This window comes from Myxine glutinosa, chromosome 4 (assembly GCF_964187855.1).
Source record: "Myxine glutinosa chromosome 4, kmMyxGlut1.1, whole genome shotgun sequence".
Lineage (NCBI taxonomy): Eukaryota > Metazoa > Chordata > Myxini > Myxiniformes > Myxinidae > Myxine > Myxine glutinosa.
In genome coordinates, this window is record NC_136264.1 from 153,759,073 (window position 1) to 153,782,194 (window position 23,122).

Genomic DNA, 23,122 nt, shown 5'->3' on the forward strand with positions numbered 1-23,122 from the left:
ATTGAGAACATTCCACACACGCGGGAAAATGCAGAGATATATTTTTAAAAATCGCGTCATGGTGTATCATACACCGCCCAACATGACACCGACGGCAACGTGTCGATATATATTAAAAATTCGCTTTTGCTTTTCCGTTAAGATATATTACTTTTTCGTTTGATGACAGTCGTCACAAAAACGTCAACAATGATGCCGACATATATTTCTTCGTTTTTATTTAATTCAACATTATTAGCCGGAAGTAAAATATGTTTCAGGAAATTACCGAGAGATATTTCTTCGTTTTTTAAAATTAGTTATGTGCGAATACACTTTAAATAGGTTTATTTGAAATCTTTAATTTTCCACAATATAATTTACTTGCCATTTATCATTTGATGATTACGAGACAAATTCCTCTTGAGGATCGTGACAATTCATGCGCTGCGTGGAAACTTCTATTTCCAAAATGAATGAGACGATCGATGAAGAACGCAGACTTGAACAGGATGCAGCAAGAAAACGAATGAGACGGGCGAACGAGTCCATCGACGAACGTCAATGCAAACTTGCGGGGTCACCCGTGGGAATCCCACGGGCATGGATGTGTGTGACATTTCGACATATTGAGTTAGATGCTGCACATTCATTTTTACAAAATGGTTACTGGCAAGTCATCAGATCCAGAAATGGTGTAAAAACCACCGTTTAGAGGCCATTTTTCCCCGCAAAGCGGGGGTTGGCCTTTTCGGGGACCGTGGTAGTTGTTGTTTTTTTGTCCCCTTTTTGAAGCAATGTTTTACGGCCGGATGCCCTTCCTGACGCCAACCCTTTTTGCCGCCTTCAACGACAAACAGGGAATTACCAGTGAACTGGTACTCAATTAGCCGACCTCGGAAGGATGACAGGCTGAGTCAACCCCCCTGGCATTAATTCGGCGATCGACCGAGATTCGAACCCAGGATCCTAAGCCGGCACCCTAGCCGCTAGCCCAACACCAGAAATGGTGTCATGAACACAATTTATTTACGCACAAGCACAAAAGCAAGACGGGCCGATTTCCGATTCCGACGGGCCGACGGGCGAGACGGGCCGATTTCCGATTCCGACGGGCCGATTTGGAGCAAGAAAAAGAACGAGACGGGAGAAAAAGGAGAGAAACGAGACGGGGAAAGCCGATTGGAGAGGCGAGTGAGGCGCGATTGGAGAGGAGTGTGAGGCGCGATTGGAGAGGAGTGTGAGGCACGATTGGAGAGGAGTGTGAGGCATGATTGGAGAGGAGTGTGAGGCACGATTGGAGAGGAGTGATTGGAGGGGAGTGTGAGGCACGATTGGAGAGGAGTGTGAGGCACAATTGGAGAGGAGTGTGAGGCGCGATTGGAGAGGAGTGTGAGGCACGATTGGAGAGGAGTGTGAGGCGCGATTGGAGAGGCGTGTGAAGGATTGGAGAGGAGAGGAGTGTGAGGGATTGGAGAGGTGAGGGATTGGAAAGGAGAGGGATGTGAGGGTTTGGAGAGGAGAGGAGTGCTAGGTGGAGAGAGGAGAGTGTCAGGTGGAGACAGGAGAGTGTCAGGTGGAGACAGGAGAGTGTCAGGTGGAGAGGAGTGAGGGGTCACATATTATGTGAAATAACTAAATTCACACCATTTCTGGATCTGATGACTTGCCAGTAACCATTTTGTAAAAATGAATGTGCAGCATATAACTCAATATGTCGAAATGTCACACACATCCATGCCCGTGGGATTCCCACGGGTGACCCCGCTAGTCTATATTATAATAGCCGTAGATGATTCTGTCTGTCTGTCTGTCTATCTGTTGGGTGTCTGTCCGGGGTGTGGCTTACTCGGTTTGCAGAGTAGCTCCACCCATAGCTCCACCCATTCTGGGAGTGGCTATAAACAAATATCCACCATTTTATTAACTCGCATAGCTTTGAGTCCTGTTTTGTAGGCCCGTGGTGTCTTGCTCTCCCCCAGTTTTATTTCAAATCAAATTCGATAAATCATTTCATTTTTCACAGTCGCTAACATAGTTTTAGACTCGGTTGAAAAAAAACGGGAAGAAAATCCGATGAAAGTTGCCGTTTATAGAACGAAATGAATTCTCAAAGGCCTGTAACTTCAAGGCCATTGAGTCTCTCTCACGCCTTTATCTCCAATCTAACTCACCATATGATTTCATTTTTATCGATGGTTTTACTTTTAGACTCGGTGTCAGCAATAATTGAGAACAATCCACACACGCGGGAAAATGCAGAGATATATTTTTTAAAATCGCGTCATGGTGTATCATACACCGCCCAACATGACACCGCCGGCAATGTGTCGATATATATTAAAAATTCGCTTTTGCTTTTCCGTTATGATATATTACTATTTCGTTTGATGATAGTCGTCACAAAAACGTCAACAATGATGCCGACATATATTTCTTCGTTTATATTTCATTCAACATATTAGCCGGAAGTAAAATATGTTTCAGGAAATTACCGAGAGATATTTCTTCGTTTTTTTTATTAGTTATGTGCGCATACACTTTAAATAGGTTTATTTGAAATCTTTAATTTTCCACAAACATTCCACACACGCGGGAAAATGCAGAGATATATTTTTTAAAATCGCGTCATGGTGTATCATACACCGCCCAACATGACACCGACGGCAATGTGTCGATATCTATTTTAAATTCGATATATCATTTCATTTTTCACAGTCGCTAACATAGTTTTAGACTCGGTTGAAAAAAAACGAGAAGAAAATCCGATGAAAGTTGCCGTTTATAGAACGAAATGAATTCTCAAATGCCTGTAACTTCAAGGCCATTGAGTCTCTCTCACGCCTTTATCTCCAATCTAACTCACCATATGATTTCATTTTTATCGATGGTTTTAGAGTCGGTGTCAGCAATAATTGAGAACATTCCACACACGCGGGAAAATGCAGATATATTTTTTAAAATCGCGTCATGGTGTATCATACACCGCCTAACATGACACCGACGGCAACGTGTCGATACATATTAAAAATTCGATATATCATTTCATTTTTCACAGTCGCTAACATAGTTTTCGACTCGGTTGAAAAAAAACGGGAAGGAAATCCAATGAAAGTTGCCGTTTATAGAACGAAATGAATTCTCAAACGCCTGTAACTTCAACTTCAAGGCCATTGAGTCTCTCTCACGCCTTTATCTCCAATCTAACTCACCATATGATTTCATTTTTATCGATGGTTTTGGACTCGGTGTCAGCAATAATTGAGAACATTCCACACACGCGGGAAAATGCAGAGATATATTTTTAAAAATCGCGTCATGGTGTATCATACACCGCCCAACATGACACCGACGGCAATGTGTCGATACATATTAAAAATTCGATATATCATTTCATTTTTCACAGTCGCTAACATAGTTTTCGACTCGGTTGAAAAAAAACGGGAAGGAAATCCAATGAAAGTTGCCGTTTATAGAACGAAATGAATTCTCAAACGCCTGTAACTTCAACTTCAAGGCCATTGAGTCTCTCTCACGCCTTTATCTCCAATCTAACTCACCATATGATTTCATTTTTATCGATGGTTTTGGACTCGGTGTCAGCAATAATTGAGAACATTCCACACACGCGGGAAAATGCAGAGATATATTTTTAAAAATCGCGTCATGGTGTATCATACACCGCCCAACATGACACCGACGGCAACGTGTCGATATATATTAAAAATTCGCTTTTGCTTTTCCGTTAAGATATATTACTTTTTCGTTTGATGACAGTCGTCACAAAAACGTCAACAATGATGCCGACATATATTTCTTCGTTTTTATTTAATTCAACATTATTAGCCGGAAGTAAAATATGTTTCAGGAAATTACCGAGAGATATTTCTTCGTTTTTTAAAATTAGTTATGTGCGAATACACTTTAAATAGGTTTATTTGAAATCTTTAATTTTCCACAATATAATTTACTTGCCATTTATCATTTGATGATTACGAGACAAATTCCTCTTGAGGATCGTGACAATTCATGCGCTGCGTGGAAACTTCTATTTCCAAAATGAATGAGACGATCGATGAAGAACGCACACTTGAACAGGATGCAGCAAGAAAACGAATGAGACGGGCGAACGAGTCCATCGACGAACGTCAATGCAAACTTGCGGGGTCACCCGTGGGAATCCCACGGGCATGGATGTGTGTGACATTTCGACATATTGAGTTAGATGCTGCACATTCATTTTTACAAAATGGTTACTGGCAAGTCATCAGATCCAGAAATAGTGTAAAAACCACCGTTTAGAGGCCATTTTTCCCCGCAAAGCGGGGGTTGGCCTTTTCGGGGACCGTGGTAGTTGTTGTTTTTTTGTCCCCTTTTTGAAGCAATGTTTTACGGCCGGATGCCCTTCCTGACGCCAACCCTTTTTGCCGCCTTCAACGACAAACAGGGAATTACCAGTGAACTGGTACTCAATTAGCCGACCTCGGAAGGATGACAGGCTGAGTCAACCCCCCTGGCATTAATTCGGCGATCGACCGAGATTCGAACCCAGGATCCTAAGCCGGCACCCTAGCCGCTAGCCCAACACCAGAAATGGTGTCATGAACACAATTTATTTACGCACAAGCACAAAAGCAAGACGGGCCGATTTCCGATTCCGACGGGCCGACGGGCGAGACGGGCCGATTTCCGATTCCGACGGGCCGATTTGGAGCAAGAAAAAGAACGAGACGGGAGAAAAAGGAGAGAAACGAGACGGGGAAAGCCGATTGGAGAGGCGAGTGAGGCGCGATTGGAGAGGAGTGTGAGGCGCGATTGGAGAGGAGTGTGAGGCACGATTGGAGAGGAGTGTGAGGCGTGATTGGAGAGGAGTGTGAGGCACGATTGGAGAGGAGTGATTCCGACGGGCCGATTTGGAGCAAGAAAAAGAACGAGACGGGAGAAAAAGGAGAGAAACGAGACGGGGAAAGCCGATTGGAGAGGCGAGTGAGGCGCGATTGGAGAGGAGTGTGAGGCGCGATTGGAGAGGAGTGTGAGGCAGTGAGGCACGATTGGAGAGGAGTGTGAGGCACGATTGGAGAGGAGTGTGAGGCGCGATTGGAGAGGAGTGTGAGGCGCGATTGGAGAGGAGTGTGAGGCGCGATTGGAGAGGCGTGTGAAGGATTGGAGAGGAGAGGAGTGTGAGGGATTGGAGAGGTGAGGGATTGGAAAGGAGAGGGATGTGAGGGTTTGGAGAGGAGAGGAGTGCTAGGTGGAGAGAGGAGAGTGTCAGGTGGAGACAGGAGAGTGTCAGGTGGAGAGGAGTGAGGGGTCACATATTATGTGAAATAACTAAATTCACACCATTTCTGGATCTGATGACTTGCCAGTAACCATTTTGTAAAAATGAATGTGCAGCATATAACTCAATATGTCGAAATGTCACACACATCCATGCCCGTGGGATTCCCACGGGTGACCCCGCTAGTATATATATATATATATATATATATATATATATATATATATATATATATATATATATATATATATATATATATATATATATATATATATATATATATATATATATATATATATATATATATATATACTGTATATCTATATATATAAAGTAGAGTTGGCCTCTATCTATGATCTCTAAGATCTCGAGAACCCGTGGACGGATTTGCGAGCGGAAAGTACTGTTCGACTCGGGATGGTCCCAGGAATGTCACGGAGACATAAACATTTAAAAAATTTCGGGTTTTAAAATTAGCGTATTATTAGCACTAGCAGAAGAGAGAGGGATTCGAAGGGAGGGAGCGCAGCGCTTCTAGCGCTTCTGACTACAGCACACCTTAAAATTAAAAAAACTTCGGGTCTACAATCTCTAAGATCTCGAGAACCCGTGGACGGATTTGCGAGCGGAAAGTACTGTTCGACTCGGGATGGTCCCAGGAATGTCACGGAGACATAAACATTAAAAAAATTTCGGGTTTTAAAATTAGCGTTCCCCTCCCCTCCTCTTCCCCCTCCCCTCCTCCTCCCACTCCCGTGCAAAGCCGGGTACCTCTGCTAGTATATATATATATATACTAGCAGAGGTACCCGGCTTTGCACGGGAGTGGGAGGAGGAGGGGAGGGGGAAGAGGAGGGGAGGGGAACGCTAATTTTAAAACCCGAAATTTTTTAAATGTTTATGTCTCCGTGACATTCCTGGGACCATCCCGAGTCGAACAGTACTTTCCGCTCGCAAATCCGTCCACGGGTTCTCGAGATCTTAGAGATTGTAGACCCGAAGTTTTTTTAATTTTAAGGTGTGCTGTAGTCAGAAGCGCTAGAAGCGCTGCGCTCCCTCCCTTCGAATCCCTCTCTCTTCTGCTAGTGCTAATAATACGCTAATTTTAAAACCCGAAATTTTTTTAATGTTTATGTCTCCGTGACATTCCTGGGACCATCCCGAGTCGAACAGTACTTTCCGCTCGCAAATCCGTCCACGGGTTCTCGAGATCTTAGAGATCATAGATAGAGGCCAACTCTACTTTATATATATAGATACTAGCAGAAGTACCCGGCATTGCTGGGCGGGGGAGTAGGAGGGGAGGGGGAAGAGGAGGGGAGGGGGAAGAGGAGGGGAGGGGAATGGGGGGGAGGGGAATGGGGGGGAGGGGAATGGGGGGGGAGGGGGGGGGGGAGGTAATATATTATAATTTATGGTAATCTATGCAGCACGACATGGTCATCACGGAAAACAAGGCGCCTTTGCCGGCGCAAAACGGCTCTCCCAGGGTCAAACTCGGTATCGTTTGAGCGCACGGTTCAGCCCTTCAAGAAAAAGTTTATTTTGTAAAAATCGAACCACGCGTTAAAAAGATATGACTGGTTTTGTTCGCCGGCACGTCGGCGCTCGAATCGGCTCGCGATAAAATCCAACACGTCTTTGTCGGGGTCGTCTGAACCAACCACGGGGCCTAGAAGGCTGGGACTGGTCTCAAAAGTTAGGTCTCGATCATATCTCGTAATGCTGGAAGCTGCACGTCTCTGTGATAATCTTGTGGACCATGACAAGAGATCGTGCGAGTCGCTCGCAAAGGCTTCAAGCACTTCCGCATTCGACCATTTCATGAACGCCATACGCCCCGCCCATCAAAGCGCGTACGTATTAAACGAACATACAGTGGCCCATGTGTCGTCATTTGCGCATGCGCCAAAGTCTTTGCAGGAACATGAAGCATCGGAACAGCGCATTTGCGCATGCGCAAGAGTGAGAACCGCCTGTGCACCATTACGCTAACAGAAGCGCTGGTGCTGCGAAGCGCTAGAGGGAGCGCTGCGCTCCCTCCCTTCGATTCCCTCCCTCTTCTGCTAGCGCTTCTGCGCTAATACGCTAATTTTAAAACCCGAAGTTTTTTTTAAAATTTAAGGTGTGGTGTAGTTGCTCTGAGACGTACTGATTCCGAATATGCCTTTGGTTTTTCTCTGCGATGAGTAGTTCTCGAGTTATAAGAGGACAAACAAACAAACATACTTTACTGCTTTATATATATATATATATATATATATACATACACATATATACATATATATATATATATATAGTATATATATATATATATACTAGCAGAGGTACCCGGCTTTGCACGGGAGTGGGAGGAGGAGGGGAGGGGGAAGAGGAGGGGAGGGGAACGCTAATTTTAAAACCCGAAATTTTTTAAATGTTTATGTCTCCGTGACATTCCTGGGACCATCCCGAGTCGAACAGTACTTTCCGCTCGCAAATCCGTCCACGGGTTCTCGAGATCTTAGAGATTGTAGACCCGAAGTTTTTTTAATTTTAAGGTGTGCTGTAGTCAGAAGCGCTAGAAGCGCTGCGCTCCCTCCCTTCGAATCCCTCTCTCTTCTGCTAGTGCTAATAATACGCTAATTTTAAAACCCGAAATTTTTTTAATGTTTATGTCTCCGTGACATTCCTGACCATCCCGAGTCGAACAGTACTTTCCGCTCGCAAATCCGTCCACGGGTTCTCGAGATCTTAGAGATCATAGATAGAGGCCAACTCTACTTTATATATATAGATACATACACATATATACATACATACATACACACACACACATACACACACACACACACACACACACATACACACGTGTGTGTGTGTAGATATATAGATATATATGTGTATATATATATATATATATATATATATATATATATATATATATATATATATATATATATATACACCTCCACCCCGATATTCGCAGGGGATACGTTCCTGGAAAGTGCCAAGAAGCACGAAACCACGAAAGGCGGGGCAATGTTTCAATGGAAAAAGGGGGGATTGGTTCTCGAATCGCGAAAATCCGGGAAAGCTGAGAAACAAACCGCAAATGGCGAAGCAAAATCCGCAAATGTTGAGGCAAATCCCACGAATGTCGATGAAAATCCGAACATGCATGCCGTGCCATTGTTTAAATCGGGGAGAAATGAAGACAGGTAATTGCACTAATAGATACTGTGGAGTCTTTTCATTATCTGCAGTAACTAGTGGGGATGACTTGTTATGCAGTTAGTGGGATATCCTGCGAAGCTATTCACAGTGTGAATGGTGGGATATCCAGCAAAGCATGCCACAAAACATTGTTTACCTGTGAACGGCGGGATATCACGTGAAGCTGTTCACAGTGTGAATGACGGGATATCCCGCGAAAGACGTGAAAACGCAAAGCACAGTGCTGTGAATGTAGAAGCAGGTCATGCTCGCTGCTCGGAGAAGATGTTTTTTTTTTTAGTATGTCCAGCTGCTTTGTGCATTTCTGGTGAGAGATGGGTTTTATAAATGTGTCATGCTCACGGCTCATGAAAAAAAAAAGGTTGCGCCCACAAAAAAGCACGAATACACGGGACATAGGTCAGTGAATAGAGAAGCAGGTTGTAATTTATCAACCGCAAATACGCGGAACTGCGAATAGAGGGGTCCGACTGTATATACATGTCTGTGTGCATGTCTGTATGTATGTATGCATGTATGCATGTATGTATGTATGTATGTATGTATGTATGTATGTATATATATATATATATATATATATATATATATATACATATATATATATATATATATATATATATATATATATATATATATATATATATATATTGTTACGGTTTTTAGAACCTTCACTAGTTAATTTTAGTAAATGTTTCCCTTATAAATGACCCCCTGTAAATATCCCCATCAATTGGCTTTGTTAAAGATCGCACCCTAGTTAGTCCATGTACAAGACGTAGCGAACCATAGGACCTCTTTGTAGTTATTTCATTATTATGTGTTTCAGTTAAGGATCTGTTCCCAATAGTTGAATGTGCGTTGCATTAATCAAATAAGATAGGCCCCATTCCATCCATTTTGCTCTCTCCCTCTCCAAATTGTGATACTTCGCTTGCCAGCCGCGTTCGCCGCCGTTGCATTGGGCTGTTTTGCTGGCACCACGCCGCCATAAGCCATGCGGTCAAGCCGAGGAAGAAGGGGCGGAGCCACCAGAACAAGGTGTGGCACGTCGACTCATCAGCAGAGGTGGAGTCAGCAAGCCCTTACCGACCAACCAGCGCCGAGGTGAGCAAACCGGTAGGCGTGTCATCGGAGCCGGCGGCTTGATTCCGACACGGACAATAAAAGCGGCTGTGAGGGACTGCTTGAACAGTTGAGTGAGAAGGTTCATGAGGAGTTGAGGGAGAAGACGTGATCCGGCAGATGAGTGAGGTACCCGACGAGGATACGGAGCATTGTAATGAGGAGAGTGGGTCCGTTTGACGGCGACAATCCCGCGCTTCATTCGCATTGTCCAACCGTGTGAGCTACGAGACCAGAAGCTGCCGCTGGCTGTTCACCTCCAGCCCGGAGCGTGGACATGGAGCGGACCTCAATGCTGTGCCTCTGCCCGGACCTTCCAGCCCTGCTGTCCCACCTGGACCTTCTCCCTCTTCCAGTCATTCTTGCCTGCTATTCCCCTTTCGTGTGAGTCTGTGTGTTCTGTCCTGGGCGTTGATAATTAAGACTGTTTTTAAGGTTGCCCTGTGTATCTTCTTCTTTTTCTCCTTGTAAATGCCCTTCTTTCGTTTCCTCTTTTAGTATAGAAATAAACCTGTGTTCTTCCTTTACCCTTATTGGTTCTTTGGCTTCCTCTCATCCGGTCGCTTTAGTCTTTTCCCCATTGGTACCTGTGGCACGATTTGGCCAATGCTCAGAATCGGGTTAGTCGATTGCTAACGGCTCGAATCGCGGATTGCTAAACCGCTCAGCAAATACCATTTTGTCCGTGGTGCGAGCGGTACTTGTCTCCCTGCTTTGCGGAGGGATTGGTAAAGGTATTCGGGAGAACACCTTGACCAATAACCCTGACCAATCTCACCCCGCAAAGAGCGTTATAATTACCAGGACTAGAGACGGCCAGCTTAACAGGCCAAGGGGATTAACCCCCCCTTGCTAAGGGGAGTGCCGTCTCTGAGATCCATAACAATTGGTGTTGAGGAGTTGGGATTTGGACCCGAACCAAATTTTTAAAACATCTGAAAAAATTTGGTCAAAATTTACGAGCGGCCGAAATTTTATTTAAACATCTAAATTTTAAAATCGTGCCATGGATGATCAAGGCGATCGGGTGCCGGTAGGGGAGAATGAGGAGTTAGAGGCAATCCAGGACCCCAGGGAGGAATTGGAGGAGGAGAGCAATGAGGGTGCGGTAGCGGGAGTTGCAGGCGCACAAGATGGCGGCGCCTCGCACGAGGTTAGAGGGGCACAAAATGGCACCTCGCACATGGCCGCGGTAGCCGCGCCCGCTGCGCCAATGGGGGTGGGTGACATGCAAGCCCTCATGGCGCAATTTATGGCGCAAATACAGGCGTCCATCGACCTGCAGAGGGACGAAGCGAGGGGTAACAGGGAGCGATTGGAAAACCAAATTGGGGGCCTAGGAAGCCAAATTGAGGGGTTAAACAATAAATTTGAGGGGTTAAACAATAAATTTGAGGGGTTAGACAATAAATTTGAGGAGTTATACAACAATTTTGAGGGGTTAGACAACAGGTTGGAAGGGCTAGAAGGCAAATTAGGAGGCCAATTGGAGGACGTGGGTAGTCAAATACGGGAACTAAAGGACGGGTTAACGGGGTTGGAAAATAGAATGGCCGCCCAGGAGAACCAGATGGAAGGAGTGAAGAATGGGTTTTTTTTTTTTTTTTTTTTTTTTGTATACAAGAACGAGGCTCGTGAAAGAGCGAACATTAATCACACAGAAAGACAAACAGACACACAAAACAAATAACATCGGGAGCGGTAGACAAGATGGGGAGAGAGGGGGAAGGACACAAACACAACATTTGAGAGCAGGGACCGAGAGACATGGAGACATCGAGAGAACTGTGGGAGGGAGAGGGCTTTAGGGGGGAGGCATGGGAAGGGGGGGGGGGGGGGGGGGTGGGAGAGGTATAAAACATATGGACACTGCCAAGACTTCCAGGAAAGAAGTTGGAATTTCAAACAAGGTGGATCTGGGGTGAATTAGTGGGGGTAGAAAAGATCAAGGTTTTGGATGGGGGAAGATAAGAGATGGTGGTGAACAGCTGTTTTGAAGACCTGGAGGGAGGAGTGTGATTGAAGTGAGTGTGGGAGTTTGTTCCAGAGGCGGGAGAAAAGAGGAATGAAAGAGTGAAGGTGAGCAGAGAGCCGAGATTTCGGCAGTTTAACCATCAGAGGGTGGCTGGCAGATCTTGTGCGACCTGTAGGAATATTTGGGGGACAGAGCACAGAGAGAGCTGGGGGAGCAAGGCCGGAGAGGAGTCGGTAGAAGACAGAAAGACCACCTACCTGCCTGCGGTGAGTGAGTGAAAGGCCCTCAGAGATAGCTTCATTGCGGGAGATTCCAATGATTCTGAAAGCTTTGGATTCAACAGCGTGAAGCCGAGCCAGGTGTGAGGCAGGAGCACCAGCCCATAGGGGAGAACAGTATTCCATTGAGCTGCGGATGAAAGCCTTGTATGTGGTGAGGAGCTCAGGTGTGCCTAGGAAGGACTTCGCACGACGGAGGATAGTAGTGTAATAATGTTGCTTCTGGGACACCTCCGTTTAACATGGGAAATCCCTATCTAATGTCATTTACCCCCTTGTCTTTTTCAAAAATCATAAACACCTCTATTTCTCCCACCCTCATCTTTATGAACCTTTTGTCTGTAGTACCTATCCTTAATGTTGTTCATTAGACCACTCAAACACTACAAATATTTGTTTTCTCTTATAGACCTATCATCCTTCTTCTACATATCATCTGGCAGATTAATCTTTGACCCATTCACTTCCATATTAATTCTTTCCCTCCCTCATTGACCCTAAACACCTATATTTCTCTCACCCTTTTCTTTACGAACCTTCTAACCTTTTGACATGCTATCCTTATTCATTAGACCACTTAAACACCTGTGATCCTTCTGACCTTATGGACCTTTTAACCTTTTACTCTTAATATCATCTGGTGAATATAACCCACTCAAACAACGACCCTACAAATATTTGTTTATGCGTGGGAAATAATTTAATTCTCCTACAACTCTCCTCACCGTCTCATCCAACTCACCGGTATTTAAATTAATTCTCTTATTTGTTTTGTGAACTTTTTTACCAGTTGCCTTTTCAATTATACTTATTTGATATTTTTTACATTCATTTTGTTTTCCATTTATATACCACTCGAACCTTTTCTAATTAATAGCTCACTGTTGAGAAATGACGTTGTTTCACTTGGATAACTTCCAAGGAATTCTCTTTGTCTTGTTTCCTGTTTTTCACAAACACACGCCCTCAGTTTCCAAAAGCTGACAAGCACTTCAGTTCCCCGAAATACATTTTGTTCATTATAAAAAGAGAGGTCTCCGAATGGGACATTTAAACATTGTGAACGAAGATGAGCTTGTCTTATTCCAGTCTTTCCTCTGATGAAGAATACTCGCCAGGACATTGGTAAGTTCATTTGGTATTAAACACTGTTAATGAGAGCTTTGTATGTGATTAATTATACAACTAATAATTTATTTTTCCTATTCATTGCAGCAATTCAAATATTGTAAATATCCTGGCAGAATTTCAAGTTGTTTCTCAAGAGTTCCACAACGAACTGAATACGGGTTTGAATAACCTACCTCCGAGATGGTGGGCTCAGAATGAATTCAATGTTTCACCGTTCTTAGAAAATTCACGTGAAAGGTATGATAGAAAATAAAAAACGAGAGGTGTGTGCATGTGTGTGTGCATGTGTGTGTGTGTATGTGTATGTGTGTGCATGTGTGTCTGTGATTAAAATAGAGAGATCGAATTGTGAGGAACAGAAATGAAAAAATGAGATTGTGTGTGTGTGTGTGTGTGTGTATGTGTGTGTGTGTGTATGTGTGTGTTCTTGTGTGTATGTATCTATGCATGTGTGTGTGTGTGTATGTGTGTGTGTATGTATCTGTGAATGTGTGTGTGTGTGCGTGTGTGTGATGTTTTGTCAAGCTTACTTCAGCATAGTAATTTCTCCTTATTTTGTTTGCAGCCTCGAAGACCAAAGCTTGGAGTGGGACGATTTTGGACTCCATAGGAATGGTTATTTCCTGTCATCCTGTGATATCCTTAATTTTCATCTCGACGATCTGGACGCTAAGCTGGATTTTTTCGAGGTAAGCATGTGTGTACGTGTGTGTGGTTCACCGTTTATAATAGGTACACCATATCCCTGCGCATCGTAAGAGGTGATTCAGGGTTGGTGTCAGGAAGGGCATCCGACCCTATATTAATAATAATAATAATAATACATTTATTTTGTATAGCGCTTTTCAAGACGCTTTGACATGGAACATAAATATGAAATAAATATCTCTCCCCTCTTGTCTTTAATAGAAAGAGATTCAAAACCTGAAGACATCTGCTGAACCAACCTTTGACTTGTGCTGGGAAGAAATTGATGACTTATGCTGGGGAGAAGTTGAATGTATACCTCAAGAAAAATGTTTTAATAATATAAAGATTTTAATGTTTTCAATATTTATATATATTTGTTTTGTTTACAATTATTTAATTCTTAATTACAAAAAGAGAATAAAGGAGGGAACGGGGAGGTGCACCCCTGCCAAAGACCCTTCACCCCCCTCATCCCACCCCTCCCCTCCCCTTGTGTGTGTGGGGAAGGTGGGGGTGGGATGAGGGGGGTGAAGGGTCAAGGGTGGGGGTGCACGGAGGGTGGGGGATGATGGGTGTGGTCTGTGTGGGCGGGGTCTGTGTGGGCGGGGTCTGTGTGGGCGGGGTCTGTGTGGGCGGGGTCTGTGTGGGCGGGGTCGGTGTGGGCGTGGCTTATGATTTTTTATTTATTTAATTTTTTTTTATTATTACCACGAATTAAATTAGCTAATATGGGTGGGGTGAATAGAAATGTTGTTTAATGAATTATTAGCTTTGTTTTTTGTAATTCTTGCGAGTAAAATGAACCCAAGATTTCTTCTCGATTTATATCATTTAATTTGTAAGTCCAAGGGTTTGTAGCCATTACATCAACGATTATAAATAATTCATTAGTCCATTTTTGTGTATAACCTTTCTCAAAATGGCTTTTCCATTTGTATATCCTTACAATATCACCAACTTTAAACTTGGGCTTTCTCAAATTAATCTCCTTTTCATATTCTAATTTTGTAAATGTTTCTGATGGTTTTGATTGTGTTGATGAATGAACTGTATTATTGTAATTATCTACAATATCCTGAATTAAATACACCCATTTTTGAGAACCGAGTTGTGTGAATTTTTTATATAATTTCTCTTTTAAAGTACGATTAAAACGCTCAATAACAACTGCCTTTCCTTCATTAAAGGTGCTGTATAATTTAATACCCTTCCCCTTAAGAAATTTCATGAATATTTTGTTATAGAACTCTGTTCCCTCATCAGTCCATAACTTCTTTGGTTTCCTTTTATCCCGATCAAATATTAGCTTAAAGGCTAACATTAAAGTATCACCCCTTTTATTTTTTAAAGGGACAACCCAGGCAAATCTACTCCTCAAATCAATAACGGTTAAAGCATACCTGTATCCCCTGTCATTATTCAATTCAATTAAATCAGCGGACCATATGTGGTCAGTGTATTTAGAATAAACCTTCCTTCTTTTAAACTTTGTGATTATAGGTTTGTGTAATTCTTCAGCCAAAAGCTCCTCAGTCTTGATGGCATCATTAGAGCCTAATAGTTTTTTGAGGAATAACCAAGACCAAGTTTCAATTTAGCATTTATCAAATTTCTCACAATAAACCTATCAACTTTCTCTCTCAACGTTGGATTTTGTATCAAAGACAAATTATACAACATTTCGCTGTCGGCTTTATGTTTTTCAGTCAACGTAGTGGTTTTCCCATAAGCAATATCATGCTTCATACACACTTCGTCAACCCTATTTGTAGGTTTAGACCAAGGTTTAGGATTGTCAGCCTCATCTAATCTTTTATCCAAGTTTGTTCCTGGACCACAGAAAGAATACCCTGGAAGGTGTAATTCCCCTGGAATTCCAGTTGTTGTAAATTTACTTCCTGACAGAAACTTTTGTATGTCTCCTCCTCTTTTAGGAGAGATGAATTGGCACTTTTTAGAGCCACATACTTGACATATTCCTTTTTGATAAACTCTATTATTTTTAGCTTTAACATAAGAGATATTTTTAGATTTAGTTTTCTTTTTACATTTGAGACAATAACTCATATTTATTTATCAGAAAAATTCCGACAGAGTATCAAAACCTTTTTGGTTTTCAACATATACATTTCAATCTTTATTTTTAAAACATAAAGAATCCTAAGGAATGCCTTCACTCTCTCCTCCATTTATTTACAAATAAAAACTAACTAAAGTCAATGACACCAACATCATCAATCACATAATCTTTTCCTTCTTCTTCTTCTTCTTCTTCTTCACCACTTTCTCGTTTAAATCTCTGAAATTGAAGACATTGACGTTCTTATTTTTGAAACCATTATCTTCATAAGAGTTGTTAATTCTTTAATTTCCTCTTCGGTGCGTTGAGATTGATTTATTTGCTTTAATACACTCAATCTTTTATGAATCTCAGTGATTTCCATCTTTTTATATTTTTCCTCCCTCTCTCTTTGCTCCCTCTCCTCCTCCTCCATTTTCTCCCTCTCCTCCTTCTCCTTTTTCTCCCTTTTCTCCCTTTCCTCCTTCTCCCTTTTCTCCCTTTCCTCCTTCTCCTTTTTCTCCCTCTCCTCCTTCTCCTCCTTTTTCTCCCTCTCCTCCTTCTCCTCCCTCTCCCTTTCCTCCTTCTCCTTTTTCTCTCTTTCCTCCTTCTCTTCTTCAACTCCTTCCTCATCCCTTGCTACCCTTGAGTTTGAACCCCAAAGAATATTATACATATACTCATCTGGATTTTGAGATATTCTTGTATCTATAATTATTTTTCTCATAATAGGATACCAATAAGATTTGTTGACGATTTCTAAAAGAGTTTTATATTTCATAACTTTGAGAAGTTCATTTTTATTTAATATTTTAAACAAGTCTCTATTTGTGGGTTTAACAATATCAGTATAAGGCCAGTTTTTTATGACAAAATTCCCATGTATATGCTCCAAATCATAAGGTATGTAATACCGAGCACCCTTTTCTTGTAGGTATCCTTGAATACAAAAATTATAATTCTCTTGTAGTCTTCTTCCTGCCATTTATGTATCAGAAATATATGTGAGATTAATATTATGACAGGTAATACCACCCCATCTTCCCACTACCAAATCGGTTTGTATTCCTCGGCTTTCTATCCTTATCTCATTACCTTCCTTCTTTGTCATGCGAACCATCGCTATACTATCATATATTTTTATTTTCTTAAAATCACGTATTTGTTGTTTACTAATTGTACTTCCACATAAATCCTTATCTTCACCAAGTGGATAATATTCTTCTTTACGAGACTGATTTAAATCATGTAGGTCTTCTATGTTTATTGAAAAAGACCAATTATACCCTAAATCAGGCATATCATACCCCCATTTATTAATTCGCATATTAACTAAATGTCCTTCTTTATAAAATTTAATTGTAAGCAGGTAGTTAAATTCAATGAGGAAAGGTGTATGGTCAGTATAACCAGGTGTTGTGGTTGTAAATTTTACTTGTTTCACAAAACGTGCTGTTTTCTTTAAAGATATATATTGTGATAAATCACTGAATCTAATCAAGTCATTCGCATCTGTAGGGTTTGGATAATTGATTAATTTATAAGTATTCTTCATATTAATATTTTTACTTACACTATATTTTTGTCGTTCAGCCTGTGCCTTTGTATAATAATTTGATAAATCAATATCCTGAGAGGATTTTCCAAAGATAGAACCATCTTTTCCAACATAGGTCATTTATATTAGATAAAAAATGATATCATAAAAATTTTCATTATTGTTGAGTTGAAATAATACATATAAACATAATTGGCCACAACATTTAGAATTAATTTCTTGAACTTGGAATGTTTGATAAACACCATTCTGTAAGAATTGTATTACTTCAACAGGTGGTGGCATACCATAACTATCAAAATAATATTTATCCTGACTATTATGAATACAAACCCAATGAGAACCATTCTGTGTGTCTAAATTCATAATAATATTCTTTGTATTCTTATTTATATGTGTTAATTCATCTCTCATACAAATAACCACATTATCAATTTTTAGTGTTTTACAATACTTAGCTAGTTCTATATTTGACGTTGTATTCTTTCCAAATTGTTTAAACCATTTATCCATTTATTTATGAGAAAGATACAATCCATTACCCCGTTTAGTTAGTTTAACACCCGCTTGAGCGATAGAGGAAAGCATATCTCCAACCAACAATCTAGCTTTATCAGGTAGACTTTCAAGTTTTTGAGCAAAATCTACAATTACACCACTTCCACTAATTTGTTTCTCCAACTCCTTGTTATGTCTTTCCAATTCTTTTTGAGCTTTTAGTTGTGCCTTCCTTTCGTTAGCAGTTTTTACCGCTGCTGAAATACCACCAGTCAATGCTCCCGCCGCACTTAAACCAGCAAATAAAGGAATTAGAAACGGGAGAAATCCTCCTCTTGACTCATCTATTGAATATTTCTTTAACATAGGTTTCGTCATTTTAATTTTAAGTGATCCAACATCATTTAGTGTTTTTACTTGTGTGTGTGTGAGTAAAACATCAATTCTTACAGCTCCTTTTCTTTGAATTGTATTAACATTAATAATACAAGGCTTTTGATTTTGAATACAAGATGTTAATTTATTAAGATTGATTTGATTAACATATACCCCAACCATTTATTTATGAGAAAAAACCTATGTGATATTAATCATAACACCATTATCTGTATTAATCTGTAATTCTGTTTCCTCCAAAAGCAAACAATATGCATTAACCTCTTCACTCTCCCCTCTTTCAATGTATAGAGAAGTATCCACTCGATTAGACTTTATAGTTTCCTTTTGAGAACTCAGGTCAATTGCGTAGATTGTATAAAGTTTTTGAAACGCAACCATATCCAAAATAGGATCATTATTACCATTACTTTCACACACCTTTTGGTAGGACTTGTAGGCTTCCGCATAATCATTTTTTTCCCAATCAATTTCCAATCTATCTCGCGGATAAAATGTGCCATCAAGAGAAACCCGAAGTTGTTTCACCTTAGCATTATCACTCAGCGCATTATTCTTATTAGTACCGTCCTCTCCATCTGGTTTTTTAAAAATGAGCCAGAGGTATCGTGGCTTTCCTTGAAGAACACCCAAATTCCAAGTGTAGGTAGTGTGTTCCAGTTTAACGTGTTGACATCTTCTTTTAAGGTATGATACATTTAGCGGTTTCTTTGAGTTAAGTCTTCTATTTAACATCTCTTCCGTTTTAAGATTAGGAGTATATTCACTGATATACCAACACAAATCATTAATAACAAATTTATTGTTGTCTCCAAAAGCATTTTCATCCCCAAAAAGCAACCTATTTACATTATCATTCCTTTGTAGTTGAAATCTAATTTTAAGACCATACAAAACTTTATCATAATCGCAAAATCCAAATATACCTTTAAGAGGTACTGCTACGGTAAAACTATTCACTGCTTTTGTTTCATCATTATACATTGACTTCCTTTGACTATAACCAGGGTCTGCGTTTGTACCCGTTGACATATCAGGAATAAAACCTTCAACAGCTCCCTTACCCATTCTATCACTAAACGAATATAGTGTAAATTTCATCATTTCAGATGTAGCAGAGACATAATCAACCGCTTCAACCTCTTGTGTTCCAATATACAGGCGGACACTGTCAAACATTTTCCAGAAGAAATCATTTACGAGTGTAGCATTAGTATTATTCGCAGCCTTAGTGAATTTAAATTTACACAGCAAGAAACTATCAGCTATATTCAAGTAAGTTTGTTGATTATTTATTTCAAAACTTTTTGTTCCGTTTGAATTCCAGTCTGTTCCTGTTATAGCATTTACCTTAAAATAGTCTTCCTTTTTAGTGGAGTTTGAAATGATAATCGTATCATCCAAATCATAGATACTATCAATCGCTTCCATACTTGTATTTATATAGCATTAAAATTGTTGAAACCCTGACCCAAGTATTTTAATGATTTTTTGTCGTTCTTGTGAAGATAGTTGAGTTTTACCTTTTTTTATTTCTTTGATTGCTTGTAATTTATGAGACTCCTTTTGAGCATCTTTTATACTCTTTATAGCACCCGCAACGGAGCCCACGGCAGAAGCAGTTGAACCAATTAGGTCTTTATGTTTAAGGATGGTTGAACCAATACCCATTAGAGTATCAATTATCCCATCTCCTTTATTTCGAAATTGATGACCTACACCTCGTTGTCTCTTAGGTTTATAGTATCCTCTACCCACATACCTTGTATAGTCTGTGTGAAAGGAACATGCCCTCCCTGTAATTATTTTATATTTTCCCAACTCGTGTTTTCTCACAATAACCATTATTTATTTATTGAAAAACTTCACGTAGGTGAATTCTGATGGATATAATTTCATCATTAAAGGATATCATACGATTATCTTGGTCGGTTATCCTAAAATTTACTCTGTATATGGTTTTTCCTGACACAGGTAAATAGACAAGATTTTTTGGTTCCATATTAAATTTATAACCAATCGGGGTTGAGTATGCACTGAATGAAAATATTGTATTTGTTCTTATTCCATCGTTATAAGCACCATCAATCAAATCACAATGAATTAATACTGAATTTATACCGGAGGATATTTGGATAACATTATCACTGTAAAACGTCCCGTTATTTTCAATCTTTTTTGAAGAGAAACCCAATAGCTCTCTAAACGAATTTTCAATCGTGAAATCAACTTTATAATTATTTTTAAGTTTAATAGTTGATTTTGAAGTGTGTTTTTGAATATCTATTACAATATTTTTGGTTCATCACCTTTTTCTTTCATAAGGCGAGAGACTTCTGAAGATATTTGAGAAATCTCGTAAGCTCCAGGTGAAACAGTTATAGTTTTATATCCACTTCCTGGATTATAACTAAACTTGCTGTTTTTCTCTGTGATATTAAACAAGGTATTATAAGTTTCCATCGACAATAAAGATGCCTCATATGAGGTAAGGGGGTCAAGTTGTAGTGGGTAAGGGAATGGAAACTGTGTAATCGCTCCGTTGTGAAATTAAAACTAAGAATTGTGCTTCTCATCTTATTTAATATCTAATAAAATATCTTTGTATTGACATTTATTAATTATTTTCATATTCATCAACTGATCTAAAATGGCTGAGGATTCATTAAAACAATTGTTGTTTCCAGCCTTCTTACTACCTAACAACAATAATAGCCTATTAACTAATTGTGATGGGTCATTTGGAAGAAAACTAACACCCGAACCAAGCTTACTTAAAGCATCAATAATATGTTTCTCCTTCTCATTCTTCTTACTTTTACCAGCAACAGAAACTCCATAATCAAGTGCATTTAGCAACTCAATATATACCCTATCTTCCTCTCTTTCCATATCAAGTGGTTCCTCAAAATATTTTGAACCGCTGAATCCGGGGTTTGTTAGAAGAAACATTAATCTTGGAGTTAATTTAACATTTGGTTGAGTAGAACTCAAGAACATCAATTCATCATTAAATATCAATACCTTTTCTTCCACAAGATGAAACACTGCTGGTTCTTCTGTTGGAATGAGACCTGCTCTGGTTTTTGAACCGCCGAATATTCATTGTTTTGAAGAGCTTCCACAACATAATTAGGGGGTTGATTTACCTCCTCAAGTTTCCGAAATAATCCCTCGTCATCATATTCTAATTCACCAAGTTCTTGTTTTGTTATCTGACTAAAATCTTGAGCATTTGAAGTTTTTTCGGAGTAAATTCTACCGTGGGAACTGTAGGGTGTTGAGTTTTCAAAAGTGGTTTAAAGAATTTCTCTTGTTTTCTTTCAAAGGCTTCTTCACCAGTTAGTTTCTGTCTCCGTTTCTTCTTTATCTCTTCCTGTTGTTTAACAACTTTTGAAACTAATTGTTGATGTTCCTTAAACTTTCTTTCTCTTTCTTCAGTATTCATTTTCTGTATTTATTTATTGAAAAATATCATTTAGTATCTCATCTTGTTTCACAACAATATATTTATATTTTCCAATCGTGTGTTTCATATAATTTTCAAATTCTTTTTTACTACATAACGTAGAGCAATTATCTCTCCAAAAATTATTTACATCTATTGAATTTAACATAAATAAAATAAAAGTATTGGCATTGTTTCTTATTGAGCGTCGAGGGAGTTGAAAATATGATTGACTAAGATATATACAATTTACAAGAAGAATGTCTCCCTCTTGTATAGTAGCTATCATTACTGTTTGGTTTCTCTCATTAACACAATCATCAAAGATGACAAGGTTCTTTTTTGATTTATCTAAATCTTGAGGTGAAGGTATATCATCCGTATTATCACTGAGAATACAAGTTATGGGTTTCGATTTTGATTTCTGTGTATCACAAAATAATTGTATTATATCATCAATATTATAATCATTTAGTTTGTTTTGAAGTTTAAATAAACCGATAATGTCTTCCTTTTTAAGACCCGCATTAAAACCCTGTGAGAGTAGTTGATACTCGGGTTGAAAACTTGACTTTGTAAAAATTATTAAATTATCATAATCTAAAAAATTAGAACCAAGGAGCATCTTTAAAAGTAAACAGGTTTTTCCACATCCGCTTGAACCAACTATTAGACATCTCAATGAATTTGGAATGTTTTTATGGTTATTAAATTTTATCTTATTTTCCCAAACGGGTAAAAATCATTCATTTATATATTTGGAAAACAAGTTATCCAACTTTTTTGAGCTATTTGAGAAACTCTATATTTTATCCTGAGTTCGGGTTAATTTCAAAATAATCCATTATTTTATTTATATAGTATCTTGTATTAACATTTCCATTAAATTATTTTGAATAATAAATATCATTAAACCCTTATACATTTCCTCAATACAATTAGTCTCTTCCCTTGAAAGAAATGGTGTATTATCATCACAATACTTAACATTCATCTCTCTTATTAATCTTGTAAAGTAATTCATTTTTGGTTCTAATTTAAAAGAGTTATATATTTTTTTATATTTCTTATTATCATTAATTAAAATTAAATCACAGAAAATACATTGTTTATATGAATCCTCATCATTAAGCCCCACTCTATCACAAGCCGGACAATTCTCTAATTTATCATATGGAGAGTCTGGAATTCTAAATATCCTTCAGAACTTATCATATTTATGTGGTAAATTTTTACTTAAACTAAACGCAAGTTTATTCATTAATAAATACTATGTTTCAAAGCACAAAAGACAAATTTCAATCAATCTCTACTTCGGTGGAAGATATAGAAAAATATGTCAAAGATGTTAAATTGAACAAAGATAAATATGGAAATTTTTGGGTAAAACCAGTTATGGAAAATAACATGAGCCCTCTATTTCATTTAAAGGAAGAGCTCTAACTATACTGGAAAGACATCCATTAAAGTAAATCTAACAAAAGTTTCTCC

At 39.4% G+C, this 23,122-nt stretch overlaps 3 protein-coding genes across 3 annotated transcripts in view; 2 read left to right on the forward strand and 1 right to left on the reverse strand.

Moving 5' to 3' along the window:
* LOC137425432 (uncharacterized) overlaps window positions 1-23,122 on the forward strand; it is a 109,830-nt gene that overhangs the window by 38,413 nt on the left and 48,295 nt on the right. The gene's annotated exons all lie outside the window — the stretch shown is intronic.
* Window positions 1-23,122, reverse strand: part of LOC137425771 (pituitary homeobox 3-like) — a 124,469-nt gene that overhangs the window by 20,478 nt on the left and 80,869 nt on the right. The window lies entirely within an intron of this gene.
* LOC144891489 (uncharacterized) lies at window positions 12,053-20,698 on the forward strand. The gene is made up of 5 exons (XM_078775110.1): window positions 12,053-12,976; window positions 13,067-13,219; window positions 13,548-13,671; window positions 13,892-14,109; window positions 20,692-20,698. The coding sequence occupies exons 1-5, from the start codon at window positions 12,921-12,923 to the stop codon at window positions 20,696-20,698; spliced, it is 558 nt and encodes a 185-aa protein (XP_078631236.1). The 5' UTR covers window positions 12,053-12,920.